General features: G+C 55.3%; 1 protein-coding gene across 6 annotated transcripts in view; it reads left to right on the top strand.

The window, feature by feature from the left end:
• Window positions 1–14,356, top strand: part of ABR (ABR activator of RhoGEF and GTPase) — a 186,263-nt gene that overhangs the window by 156,828 nt on the left and 15,079 nt on the right. Inside the window, exon 1 of one of the 6 annotated variants that reach the window (XM_038548425.1) lies at window positions 7,179–7,368. The exons of the other annotated variants lie outside the window; for them this stretch is intronic. Coding sequence (XP_038404353.1) covers window positions 7,207–7,368 — 162 coding nt within the window. The 5' untranslated portion in view covers window positions 7,179–7,206. Of the gene's footprint in view, window positions 1–7,178; window positions 7,369–14,356 lie in introns of those variants that run through there. 6 annotated transcript variants of the gene reach the window in all.

The raw sequence follows: 14,356 nt of genomic DNA on the forward strand, positions 1-14,356 counted from the left end.
CTCCCCAGGGCCACCTCTCCGGGGTGGGTGTCGAGCAGAGGAGCTGATCCAGAGAGGACCCCGGGGACCGACTCATTCAATGTCTGAGAATACCCAGCTTCTCAATACACCAAAAGAGGGGTGTGTTCTTCCCAGCTCTGGAGGGGCTCCTAGACTCAGGCGGAAGAGCCAGGTTTGATCCCAGCTCCCCCACCTAATAGCAAGGTGGCCCCAGGTGACCTCTCCAACTCGTGTGAATATTAAATGAGATTACAGAGGTAATAGTACCTGGCTAAGCTCCCTGCAGGCGGAGGCTATAACTGCATCCTCCTAGAAATCCAAAAATTGGTCCCTAGGGTGGTCTCACTTTTGATTTTTTTAAAACCTCTGAGAAAAGGACTTAGAGGAATTGCCAGGGACACCCTCGAGTGAGGGCTGAGGCGAATGCTTTTAGGGGGCACCTTGTGTGGGTTCTTCCAGCTTCCCTCACTGCGGGTGCTGCGGACCCCCCATGGCCCCTCACTGCAGCCAAGCCTCTGCCATGGTATGCAGGGGGGTAGTGGTGGTGGCACCCGCTACTCGCTAAGGGTCTAACCCCCAGGCACAGCCTGCTCCCCACGGGCTGGCATGGGAAAGACGGGGGACGGCCTGCTCCTACCCTTGAGGCAGGACCTGAGCTGTGCTGGCTTCAGAGCTAAGATGACCCAGAAAGCACCAGCCTGAATGACTCGATAAGTGTTAGTAGCCCAGCAAAGGGAGGGAAGGTTGGGAAGGGAGCCAGCAAAGCAGAGGCCCGCAGCATTCCCAAAACAGAGAGAAAAGTAGAGATAAGACTTGAGTTTCAGATCTAGGACCCTGACCCGGAAGTTTCCTTAAAAAGCCCTTAATCTCCCTGGCCTCCACATCTCCCCACCCTGGGGCGAGCTGGAGCAATGGCTGTGGTTGAGAGAGATGGCAGTTCTCATGAGAACCTTCCCCCGGAAGGAGGCTCAAGGGCTCCAGGTTCTGCCTGCAGAGCTTAGGGATTGCTGGGAGGGACTTGCAGCACCCCAAGGGCTTCAGTCCAGGGCCTCTGCCTTCCTCGCTTTTATCTGATTGAGAAGCAGGGAGACTTTGGCATAAGATTTCATTTGGAAAGAAAGGCAGAGAGTGCCCTCTGCTTAAAAAAATAGATAGATAGATAGATAGATAGATAGATAGATAGATAGATAGATAGATAGATAATCTCCATTGATGACTGTTTGTCTGGTCCAAGCTCCTGTTTTTGACAGATGTGGAAACTGAGCCCAGAGGGAAAAAGTGGTTCCTGAGTCGCCAGTGACCAGGCAGGACTCTCAGCCAGGTTCCCTGGCTCCCAGGAGCTTTCTTCTGTTCACTTGGAGCTCAGATTTGGGTGGGAAAAGAACTGGATAATAATAGAGGAGAAGAAAGGCATGCAAGGTTCAGTGGACCCTGACCTACTTTCACACCTTCCTGCCTGAGGCTGTTCTGTCTTCAGCAGGAGGCTTGGGGGTCCCCTGTGGTACTCTGCTTACCACCCCCTCTGACTCACGTGGTGCTGGGAGACCCTGGCCATATACCTCCTTTCTGTGAGAAGGAGTAGGAAAGAGGCCAAGGGAGTCTGGCTCTTGGTCTGGCCATGAGTTTTATGGGGAAGTAATGGAAGGACATATGGTGGGTGTCCTCTGCCCACTCTGTCCCTGGATTGGTTTTGTTTTAGATAAGCAAGATGTTCCCAAAGGCTCAAGTGGATTTTCCAGCCATTTCCACACCATGAAAATCACTAGGGGTTACCAGGGGTGTACCAACAGGACAGTTCTTCTGCAGTGGACAAGTTCTGTGGTTATTTCAGCTCCTCCTGCTTACCTAGAGCCTACCAGCCTGGGGTAGCCAGGCAGAGTGGAGAAGGAGGCCATGTGGGGAACAAGACATGCTTTGACCCGTGCTGCCAAGCGGCACAGGCCCTGGGACATGGGAGGACTGTGCTACACCTGGGGCAGGCCGTGGGGCTGAGCTTCCAGAGCTGCGAGCCCATAGCCCTATGCACAGCTGGTCAGTGAGTTGGGCCCGGGCCCCAAGGAGTTCTGGCCTGAACTGCCCAAAAGAGTCCCGATTGCTGTGACCTTCTTTGAGAGGTGGTCGTTAGACTGGGACCCGCTCAAGGTCCTCCCCACCTTGAATGGGGAGTAGGTGTCTATTCAATGACAAATGAATGAATGAGTCAGTAAGTGAAAGTATAGCATCTAGGCTCAGCTCTATGCTATTGGTATTTGGTGATTTTGAGCAAAGTGTTTCTGTCCCTGGGCCTAATACAGGCCTTGAACATAGCAGACATTCAGTAGGTATGGATGGATAGATAAAATAACATAAATGGGTCTTGCTTTCTCATCCTCTGGAGATCTGTACCCTTCCAGTGCCCTTCCAATGGGTTAGGATAAGTACGCAAAGAGGTGGGAACACACATTAGGGATGCAGGGACTACAGAGCCAGGAATCTTAAGGGGAGTTTTCCATCTTCCTTTCTCTCTCTCTTTTTTTTTAAATAAGATTTTATTTATTTATGCATGAGAGACACAGAGAGAGAGAGGCAGAGACATAGGCAGAGGGAGAAGCAGGCTCCATGCAGGGAGCCTGATGTGGGACTCCATCCCCAGACCTGAGTCAAAGGCAGACGCTCAATTGCTGAGCCACCCAGGCATCCCCCATCTTCCTTTCTCACAGTGCCCTGTGATGTGCCACCCTGCCCACCAGTTTGTGCACAGCCTGCATGAGGGCCCCGATCTCTCTGGGCTCCTGAGCACTGCTGGTCCTGCTGGTTCTCTCAGCCTGGACTCCCATGCCAGTCTTTGGGTGGGGACCCCTGTGAACTTCCTTTCTTCAGCCCTCCAGCCTCAGACCCTACCTTGCCCTCCACCACCACCTTGCCCCCCAGCTCTGCTCCTGTGGGGCCTGCTCCATGCTGTGTTCCCTCTGGGGCTGAGAAAGAGCAATCTTGACAGACCTCCTGGTCCTCATCCTCAACACAATCCTAGGCTCCTCTCAGGCTCCCAGTTCCTGTACCCAAACTCTCTAGGTAGCCTGTTGGGGCTCTCATCTTCCCCCCTCACTCCCAGGCTGTCCCCTAGGATGTCTGTGACCTTGGTCTAGCTGGTTGTACAGAAACCCCCTAACCTGATTTAGTGTCATTTGGCTAGAGGAGAAGCGGAGAGAATCAGGGTTCCAATCTGGGCTGGGTGAGAAGACAAAATTCATTCCATTGGGAAAAAGGAGGTCACTCCAGAAAGTGGCAGCAGCATCCCAAAGTTCTGAGAAAGAACCTTCTTCCTCGTGTTCACAGGCTAGAGGATTTGCCTGGAAGCTGTCCCCACCCCCAGCTGTCACCAAGGCAGCACTGGTGGCAGTCCCTGCCTCTCCCGCCCACACATCTCAAGCTGCATATATTCCCTGTTGGCCTTTTTTCCTGCAGTGATGCTGCTGATGATCACTTTTACCTGATTTTGCCTCAGTCCCAGCTGTGGCTGTATGCCTGGCCCCAAGAGCCCCAGGATATACCCCTCCCTGGGTAGAACCCAGGGCCCTGCATGTATCTCCCTGAGGATGGCCCTTCTCATTACTCCTGCAGAGAGCCTGGGGTAGGGGTAGGGAGGCAGGGGAGATGAGGGAGGACAGGACAGTCCACTAGAAATGCTTTTAATTCCAAAGACAGCGACATCTGTTCATGTGGGCCTTCCTGCCTGGGCTCTGTTTATCCAGACAGGGGGCCCTTGCATGTCCTCAGAGGCGGTTTCTGCCAGGTGTGGCTGGATGGAAGGGATGGACGGAGGGAGGAGGGAATGCGGTCCCTTCCTGGGTGGTCAGAACAGCCTGAGCCTAGACCATCCAGCAGAGATGAGAAAGGGTCCATGGTGGGCTGGAAGGTCCAGAATTCAGACCTTTGCTTTTGAGGAACTGACTGGGAACATTTGTCTTGCACACCCCAACCGCCCCCTGCTGCAGCCTGCTCCTATCCTAGACCATTGATTCCGGGAAGGAGTGAGTCAGGCTGAAGGAAGAGAAGGCAAATTTGTGCTGTCCCAGAGAGAGCCCCCAGCCCACGGGGAGGCAGGGAAGATGAACACCTCAAGGGAAGAGCCTCCCAACTCAGCTACCCATCTGCTAAGGCGCTTATGTCACCATGGAGACCAGTTGGCCAGCTTTCACCCAATCGGAGCTTGCTTTACCCAGACGACTATTGAGCCTGGGGCGTCGGGAACAGGATCTGTACTGCCCTCCTTCTCCCACACACCCGGTTAGGGGGGTTGCACACCTTGCAATGCACTCCTCCAATCTGCACCCGATGGCATATGATCCAGATAGAGGGAAGAGAACCTTAGAAAGCCAGCAAGGGGCCAGTTTTGAAGTTAACCAGCTGGTGGTACCAAGCACACTGACATGGTCAGCAATTATAATGGCACCTTACCAGCCAGATACACAAGCAGCAATGGCACATTAGCCAAAGGAATGCAGAGGAAAGCCAGGGTGGATGGCCTATTTCCACAGCTCTTAAGGGCCATGCCAACCCCTCCTCCTCCAGGAAGCCTTCCGTGGTTCCTCTAGCTAGAAATTTTCTCTCCTTTTTCTCAACTGTTATTGTACTTTATCTGTATTGTTCTTATGGCATAAGACTGGGTTTCTTGAAAGCGAAGATGATGCTTTGTCCATCTAGGTATGGCACATGGTAGGTGTATGCTCGGTATGTGCCAAATGCACAAATACTTTACTGCTTCCTGTCAAAAGGTGTTTAAGCCCATGTCTTGGACTGTCAGTTTTATGAAGCACAGGCTTTTGATTCATGTCTGTGATTCCTTTGCCTCCACCCAGGGTTGGACTCAGCCAGGCCCTCAGTTAGTGCCTCTTGAATGAAATGAATGAGTTGGAGAAGTGAAGACTGCAGGAAAGAGCAGAGCGGCCCTGGAGGAAATAGGTGTTGTAACAGCCAGGGTGGGACTGGAGAGAGACTCTTCAGGGTAGACCTGGTGCCCTGGAAAGGGCAGGTGGGGGACAGGTCAGGAAGGGTGGCTCAGGCCTCAGCTGAGCAGGAGACATACTTGTGTCCCTGCGTCTCTGGGCCTCTTTCCTTCCCCCTTGGGGAGTACTGGGCAAGGTGTTATAGACCAAACCTGTATAGCTGCAGTGGCTTTGGGCAACTTTGACTTAGATATGGGGAGGCTCTGTGCAGTGTTGGCAGCCCAGCCATGTCTGTACCGCGTTGGCAGCCCAGCCGTGTCTGTACCGTGTAAAAGCAGGTATGGCATGTGGAGCCCTAGAAAAGATGGAGCTAGCCCAGCCATCCTACAGGGCCCCCAGAGCCCTGCAAAGCTCCAGGACCCCACCTCCACCAGCTAGGCAGAGGGGAGGGCAGGACCAGAGCCTGCTCTACCAGGATATCACGGTGGTGCTGTCAGCCAGACCTTGGTTATGGCCCAGTCCAGCATGGCCTTGGGCAGAGTGCTTGACGTCTCAGTCTCCTTCATTTCCTTGAATGGAAAATGGGGGTGCTGGTACTTACTTCATAAGGTTGAGGAGCATTGAGTTAATCTGTGTGGAAATTTAGCATGGTGTCCATCGCATCACTCATTAAGGGCAGCTCTTACTATGACCAGGTCTCCGTTATCTTTGCAGTGGAGCTGCCAAGGGCTAGCTCTGTGCCCTGACCCACCTGCCCTGGGGTAACCAAGAAATCTAGACTCAGCTCCATTTCCTGAATCTAAAGAATCAGCCACACTTCTGCAAGGCCCAGGGGTCATGAGCACCGATAGCTTTGGAAGAGGCCTGTCGTTCCCCAGCTGCAGATGGGTGACCTCAGGGGAGCACTTTACCTCCCTGAGCTGAAGTCCTCAAAACTCAAAAACAGAGACAGCAACATAAGCATCACAAAAGTTATGAGGCTTAAATGCAATCGAATATCTGAAAGTCTTCTGCATGGGACCTGGCTCATGGGTGGTACCCTGAAAATGTTGGTTTCCTTCCTACTCTGAGCCTAGCGATACATAATGTCACATCCTGGGTGCCTCTGGGTTTGGTGTACCCTAACTATCTGGGGGTTCAGCCCTTTCTCTTTTTCCCCAGGCACCAGACTCTAATTTGATGCTTCACTTCTCACTCTGGTTAGAATGTTTACCAACTTGAGGGTTCAAGAACAAGTTCTTTCTTCTCTGCCTTCTGAGCCATGCAGCGCAGACAAAGTGGCTGATGGCCCCTTTGCCAGTGTGTGTCCGATGCCCCTGGCAGTACAAACCTGTTTTGGGCTTTTCTGCTGAGGTGCACGGGGCCACGGTTAAAAGTGGCCATCAGAGAGGCACCTTTGCCGGGCATTTGTAACCAGTGTCATTCTTGGCTTTTGCTCATGTCCCTGGAGATGGCCCATAATGGCCATTTCCTTCCGGTCCACTGGAGCCCAGAGGCTGCCCTGCTAGGGATCTTCCTTATTCTTCACATTCCCAAGAAGAGGTCTGTGAGTGCCAGTCCACCTGTGTCGGGCTCTGTCACCAAATTGGCATCCAGGGAGGTGCCTTGGGACAGGAGTTGGGAGTTCGGGAGGCAGAACTCCAGGGCAGGGCAGGTCCTTCGCCAGGGCAAGGGCAGTTGCCCCTTGCCGACCCCCTCTGGCTTCCTCCCAAGCCTCCCTTAGGCACCCCGCGGGCCCCCGGGGAGCAGCCTGGTGGTGAAGGGGTTAACCGGGAATCTAGAAGGGAAGGGACTGGATTGTGTTTAGCCGTTTGTCAAACTTTAGTTAGTACTTGGGCTGAGTGAGGGTCCCGAGCCGGAGCCAGCCTGCCAAGAGTTAAAACCCAGAGATTGGGATTTTCGGAGGGGCAGCCGCCGGCGCCTCCTTTGAGTCACTTCCTTTGGTGGGGGCGGGCCCTCGCGCCGTGTCGGCCGGGTGCACCCTCCGGGGCGTCCCTGCAAGCCTCGCGGGGACCAGCAGGCGGAGGAGAGGGCCCAGGCCGCGCGGGTCCGCTCCTCCGGGAGGCCGTCTCCGGGGAGGGAGGGGGGGAGGGAGGGGGGAGGGAGGGAGGAGGAAGCCGCGCCTCCCACCACGCGCTGCCCTGCCGGCTCGTAGCGGTCCCGGCCCCGGGGGCTGAGCACTCGGCGCCCCTCCGGCTCCTCCGCGTTCGCCGCTCCCGCCCAGCCCGGCTCCGGCTCCGCGGGCCAGTCCCGGGCCGGGCCAGGCGCTGCCGCCGCCGGCATGACCGACGTTCTGCCTCAGCCGGATTGCAGCCTGAAGGCGGTGTGTGAGCCTCTGGAGCGCTGCTGCCTGGATCGGCTGGACGAGCCGGGGAGCAAGCGGCCCCCCAACACAGGCGCCCGGCTCTGGGGCCGCGTGCGCAGCAAGCTGCTCCGCCAAAAGGTGCGAGCGGGGTGGGGTGGGGGGACCGAGTGGTGGGAGGGCTGGGGACTGCTGGGGCCGCTGTTTCCCCACCCTCCTTGGAGACCCGTGACTGCTCCTGCCTGGTTATGGAGTCCTAGGACGGAGGCCGGGGTACGGTGCGGGTCCGCTCTAAGTGGCCGTGAATTGATGATTAATGCTGTTGCCACCCCCACCCCCCACCCCAGCTGCTTTCTCTTCATCTGTCCCTGTGTCAGGAAAAGGGGGGTTGTCTCCTGTGGGAGAGAACCCTCTGGCTCCTTTCTGAGTCTATACAGGTGGGAAAGTGAGTGGTTAAGCAGGAGTCTCCTGGGTCTCGGTCACCCCCAGCCCCAACTGGACCCCCTTCCCAAACCCAGTGGACATTGCTGGCTGCCCCTTTACTGAGGGGCACTGGTAGAGGCATCTCAACACCACTGACCATGTAAGACTTCTTTGTATGGGGTTGAGGGCATCATGCCCCACCAAGGAGGAAGGGAGGGTTGTGTGGAGGTAGTGGAGCTGCTGAGTCTCGGGCTCCAGCATCCAGGGGGATGCCTCATCAGGGACCACCCAGACAACTGCTGGCCCAGTGCCAGCTAGGCACCAGTGTGCCAGGGGTTCCCTGACCCAGCAGGCGGCTCAGACCAACCTGGGCCAGGGCCGACTGCCAGTCCTGCAGCTGGACAGGCCACCTTGGGGCTGTCTTTGGGCCCTGGCACAGGGTGTCCAAGGAAGAACCAGACCCAGCACCTAGAACACAGTAAGCACTTGATAACTGCAGCCTGAACTAAATGCCTAAGCAAGATGTCATGGGGTGCTTGTCCTGGCTGGCAAGGGCCATGCCCATCCTTCAATGGAGGCTTTGGCTATTCCCTGTGGCGGATGGAGATTTGCAAACCATCTTGTCGCTCAGAGGAGGGGTAACCCTCCATGCGAGTCCTCCATGCCAGCCAGCACCTGCCAAGAGGAAGCGATCCCGGGCCTATTGGCTCCTTGCCAAGTTTCACCCCCTGCTAGTAGGGCATACTTGACCTTCCAGAGGTGACATCAGTCCTGGAAAGTGCTGGGCAGGGCAGCAACTTGAGCTGTCCTGCATTGGCCCCTGTGTCACCTTCAGCATCTCTAGGGACCAGGCTAGCAGAGCTCTGCTGGCTTCAGCTGCTACCAGAGCCCCTCTGTGCTGAGGCAGCTGTCTGTGCCCGGCAGCAAGGAGCCGTCCCTTCCCTGCACACCCCCCTGTCCCCTAGCCCCTGCTGAGGCCAGCAGATACCAGCCCAGAGCTCATTGTCCACTCCCAAACCTCAGGGCTGGCAAGAAACTGACCTGGCAGGTCCCTGGCCTGCTGCCAGCCAAACAGAGGCATTCCACCTTCCTGTCCTTTGGGGGAGGTGCTGGCAAATAAGGGGCAACTTTTAAACCCCAAAAATCCCAGACTTTTTTCTTTCCCTGTGCGTTTGTGACTGGCAGATCTAAGAATCCACTTTGGATTTCTTTAGCCAGTTTTGCCTCTGGTGGCCTCATGTATCTGCAAGTCTGACTGTGCCTTCTGGGCAAGGGCAGTGGGCCAGCCAGGTGCTTGACTGCTGAGCCCACTGGCATCAGTGCTACTGCGGGGTGACTCTGGCCCTGGGGTACCCCTATGAGGCAGAGGTCCAGGCCCCTAGCTCCTGCCGTGTGACAAAGTGTGTCAGTGTCACAGACACAAGGGTCTGCGTGGTGGGCCATTCACTCACCCTGTTGTGCCCAGGCCAGTGGGCAAGCAGGGAGACTTGCAGAGCCAGCCTGCTTCCTGCTCCCCTTCTTTCCTCGCCTGCTCCCCCCTGGCCCCCCCCTCCCCGCCTGCATTAACCTATTTGTTTTGGTGCCATAGGCTCAGGCTCAGGCTGGCTGCCAGCTAGGGGGCTGGGACCAGGCAGCAGCTTAGGCGGCCTGGGGGAAGGGCACCAGGTACCGCCCAGCCTGGCAGGAGGGGTCACCCATTAACCCTCACCAGCTTCGCCCTGAGATGTGATGCTCTGGATGCCAGGACACTGTGGCCCTCCTAGTCCCATTTCACTAAAGATTCTTTACATTAAAGGCTGGAGGGGGGTCATGAATGTGACTCATCTGGGAACCCCATGCTAAAGAATCTTTTCAGATGGAAGAGCCCTGGGATCAACCTGGGGGTCCCTGGCCCTGGGGGTCTGCTGTTGCTTGGACAGGCTCTCCTTTGGGGCTCGGGGTGGTTCTTGCGCCCAAGAAAGTTCTGGGGCTGAAGCCTCCTTCTGGCCTCTGACTTGGCAGTTGGTTTGTTGTGCAAGCGTTGAGCAGAGGAGACACGTGGCATGGGGTTTGTGGGTTCTGCCGGTGCTCTCGGCACTTCACATTTCTACTTTCCTTTTCCTGTATTTTTTCCCTTAATTTTCAATTCTTAAATTTTTTGCCTCAAAGCACACAGAGACCAGGCTAGGTGCCTGTTCTTCCTGCCCTCCCACCTGCTTCTGGATCCTTAGGTAGGACTGGAGAGGCTGAAGGAGGAGTCCCATCCCCTGTCCCCCAAAGTGTCTAAAGGCTCTCATGGGGTCATTGTGGGAACCATAGAAAGGCTAGCAGGACCCCGTGAGGCCAAGGCCAAGCTGGAAGCATTTGGGGTGGGTGTGTCTGGAGGCAGGGCCCAGAGGAGTAGGGGAGAGTGGAGGTCAGTTCCTGATGACCTTGTCTCTGCTTGAGGGGTTGCCATGTGGGGCTGAGAATTCCCTGCATCAGAACTTCTGTCCAGAAGCTAGAGACCAGAAGGGCAAATGGAAGCATTTCCTGCTGAACCACAGAGTGACTCCAGCTGCTCTGTGACGGGGTTTGCTTCCCCATACTTAAGAGGAGAGTCAGAGGTCTTGCCTGAGGAGGGACAGGATAGGCAGCCCCCCCCCCCCGCCTTTGGGCCATTTGTCTGAGAAACCTTAGGGCTCAGGAGGGTCCCTTTCTTGCCGTCTTGACTGCGACTGCCAGACAGCTCCTGGCCCCTCCGAGAGTCTGTCATTTAACTTGACAGTTCTTCCTAACAGGTAGCACCAGGTATGTAAACTGTGTGTACACCCCCTAGGCTTACCTGCCATTTGCTGGCCATTCAAGGTGTTGAGGGTACAAGGGTGCTAGGCTGTCAGACGTAGATATGTCTTGGGCTTATTAATTTTATTTCATGATCTGGCTCTGGGCATCAAGAAAGATCTTGAAACCTTACGTGGGAGACATCTATCCTGCCCTGGCTGTCCGCACTCGGCCCTGCTCCCTTCCCCTGCCCCGCCCCTCTCTGCCTTATCTGCTGGAGGGAAGGGACCCTGGCTTGTATGGTAACCATTCATATGCCCACTTGCACCCCTCTGGCAATCCCTCAGCTGTAGGAAAGCGACAGTAGCAGCTCTCCCTTGAGCTGGAGATGCCTACAGCTGGCCCGTTTCCCCCTGGGCCTCTGCAAGAGCCAGGATTGTAACTAGGCTGGTTGGAGAGTGGGAATGGAGAGCAGAGCCGCTTCCCTGCATCCCCACGACCATTCTCATAGCACTTGCTCACTCCCTAGAGTGAGAGGCTCTTACTTCTCCGGCCACATGACTGGTTTCCTGACCGCCAGTGCCCCTACTTCTCTACTAAGCTAGCTCCCAAGAGACCTGTTTGATTTCCCCAGAGCAGGGATCCTCAACTCTGAGAATCTCCTAGAGGTTATGGATCCTCCATGTAGAGAGCCACCTGTCTGTACAGTTGTATGCTGTTTTAGATCAGGGTCACAAAACCCCTACTCTGAGTGTGGCTGGCAGGGTGCTGGGGAGGTTAGAGAGGGCATTGGCCTCTCCAATATCTCTGTGGCCCACAGGTGGCTTGGTCAGGCAGCCATGCTGGGCTTGGTGCCCCAGTGTTTAGATGGCCTTGGACCAGCAGGAACTGAGCCTGCCAACCAGTGTGGTTCCTGAAAGGCCAAAGCTGTTGGAGCCCAGTGTTGCAGTAGTATCCAGAGGCAGAGAGGCCTCAGGAGGGCAACATTTTGGAAAGAGCCCAGAAACTTCTGCAGGTGCTGGTTCGGGGAAGTTGCCAGGCTTTGGTCAGGGAGCACGCCCAGCCCACTGCTGCGTGGCCTTGTCAGCTGCCCAAATTGTTGGGAGCAGGTCAGCAGGCGGTTTTTGGCTTCCTTTTCCCTATCAGGTAGCACTGGGGACCTGAAGAGTATTTGTGTTCCAGCGGCTCCCTAACACCTAGAGGAACGCACATTCTCGCATGTCGAGAACCTGCATGCCCAATCCCTGGGAGAAACCAGAGTCCGTCCAGAATCCCAGTGAGCCTTAGTTTAAGGTCTCATTGTCCTTTGTCCCTAGGGTATGCTTAGAAAGAAGAAAAGCCACCCTGAGCACTGCCCTTGGGATTCTTCCGCAGAGGGGCTGGGAGGGCACCGTAACCCCGCAGTGATTTCCTCAGCTCTGCTTTGGCTGAGAGTGGAACTTATGCCTCGGCCAGGAGCTAGAACCACCTGTGTCCCGGACAGTGATCCCTGCCAAGGTTGGTGCCTCAGATGGGCACAGCCAGAGCAATGACAGCCACAGCTCTGCTTCCCATCGCATGCATTAAGCCTTCTTTGTGCTCTGGCCCCCTCCTTGGAGCACCTACACCCCTCAGGCTCACATGGCATAGGGTGTTAGAGACTCTACCAGGCTAGTAGGAGTCAAGGGGCCTTATTTTTCTAACCCTGAGTCTGCTGTCTTTACTGGCTGTGTGACCGTGAGCAAATCTCTTCACCTTTCTAGTTCTCTGGCATCAGTATCATGAAGGAGCTGAACAGGATGATCTCCTAGATCCAGCTCATATGATGATGTTGGCCATGTCTCAAGATTCCTGTTCCTAAGCCTTAAACTCTCAACACACTGGGAAAGTCTGGGTGGGAGAGGTCACAGGGCTGCCCCTGGGCCAAGGCCAGCCATTCACTGAACACAGCAGAAGAGAAGTGAGCAGGAATGTGGGGCTTCTTGACCCCTGTCCTGAAGGAGCTTTGGTGGAAAGGCATTGCTTTCTCCATATCCCACATCCCATTTCATTCATTCGGTCCCTGAGTATCGATGGGTACCTTACATGTACTGGGCACGCCACAGGTGGGAGGCAAAGAGCCCTTAATCTCATGGAACATTTTGTCTACAGAAGGGTCAGGCAATAAATAAGATCACGTCAAGCTGGACAAGTGCTGGGAAAAAAATAAAATTGGGTAATGGACTAGGGAGTAATGGAGAAGGAGTAGCCTTGCTGGAAGAGGTAATTTCGAACCAAGATTTAAGTGACAAGAGGATTCTGGGGGCACCTTGGTAGCCCAGTTGGTCAAGTGTGCAACTCTTATTTTCAGCTCAGGTTGTGATTTCAGGGTTGTGAGGTCAAGCCCTCTGTCAGGCTCCACGCTCATCACAGAGTCCGCTTAAGTCTTTCTCTCTCTCTCTCATTCCCTCTGCCCCTCCCCACCAATAAATAAATTAAAAAAAAAAAAAAAAGAAAAGAAAGAAAGAAAAGAACAATTCTGGAAAGATCCAGGACAGGCATTCCAGGCAGAGGAACTATCAAGGTAAAAACTCTGTGGCTGGTGGGGTGGCCATGACGTCTTCAGAAGCAGACAGAGGCCACGGGCGAGGGTAGGAGGTCACTCTGGTTGGAGCAGGCAGTGGCCGGATGGGGTAGGACCTTGTAGGCCACAGCAAAGAGTTCAGCTTTTAATCAAAGTGCAGCGGGAAGCTGCTGGGGAGCTTAAGCCTGGTTTTAGTGATGCTGTCAAGTTTTGAGCACTGGCGGAGTCCCAGACGTCATTCTCAGCCTGTGCCGTGAGAGGTGATAACCTATGCAGAGTTATTATTATCTACTCTGCTTTGCATGCAGAAACTGAGGCTCAGAGAGTGACCCAGAAGGACTGGAGTGGCTCCATGCAGGAGCTGCCACCCAAACCCGGCTCTCAGCTGGTGGGCCGCCCTGCCTGGGTGGAGAGCCAGAGCCCCATGGGGGTCTTCGGCTCTTCTTAGCTGCCTGATTGTCTAGGTGCTCATGGAGCCCATCAGGGTCAGGGCTGGATGCCCTGGATGGGTGCCTTCCTGCCTGGGGTACCCAGCTTAGCACGCTGTTCAGAGAAACGAGCGGTTACTTTTAGTGCTGTCTAGTGAACGTGGGACTCTCAGCATGTGGGACCAGGGCCAGGGCTGAGAGGTCCTCAGAGCAGGCCCAGGACATGGAATCGCCAGGGCTGCTCATTCCCAGGGACAGCTCTATGCCCAGATTGCATTCCTGGCCTGGGCAGGGAGGATGAGGTCAGCTTCAGACCAGGACTTTCTTTTCTTTCTTCTTCTTTTTTTTTTTTTTTTTTTTTTTTTTTTTTTTCAGAGCAGGACTTTCATAATGCTCACCGAAGTACTCCAAGTCCAGAGGGAGGCCACGGAGCCCACGGTGCTCCCACAGGCCCTTAGCTTTCCCATGGCAATGAGCATGAAGCTTCCTGCTTGGGACCTCAGCCTCCCACTCCCAACTTTGGAGATGAGCCCCTCTGGGCTGCCTCAGTGTTGCTCTGGCCCTGGCCAGGGTGACCCTCCCATCATTACCCTGGTGCCCCCGACATGGCCCTGAGCTGAGGCGAGTCAGCTTCCTGTTTGTCTGAGACCTGGTTCTGGGGCGAAGTGTCCAGATTATGTGAAGCAGGGAAGGTGGTGGGGTGCGGACAGCACTGAGGAAGACAGGGCCTCAGGGCTCTGGGAGAGATGCACCCAGCTTTGGGGGCCTCCCGAAGCAGCCCAGGTTTGAGTGCCATCTGCAGCCATGCCTGGCCCAAGGACTAAAAGTGTGGCAGGCTCAGAGCAGACTGAGGCTCTGGATTGCCAAGTGCTGGGGCAGGCAGGTCACAGTGGGTGCTATGAGGCTAACCTGGCTTCAATAAAAGCCTCATTCAGAGCTGCTAAACCCTTTCCATATGTGGGCCTGTAAGAACTTCAAAGTCCAGGGAGGGTGG

The sequence above is a fragment of the Canis lupus genome, chromosome 9 (genome assembly GCF_011100685.1).
Source record: "Canis lupus familiaris isolate Mischka breed German Shepherd chromosome 9, alternate assembly UU_Cfam_GSD_1.0, whole genome shotgun sequence".
NCBI lineage: Eukaryota > Metazoa > Chordata > Mammalia > Carnivora > Canidae > Canis > Canis lupus.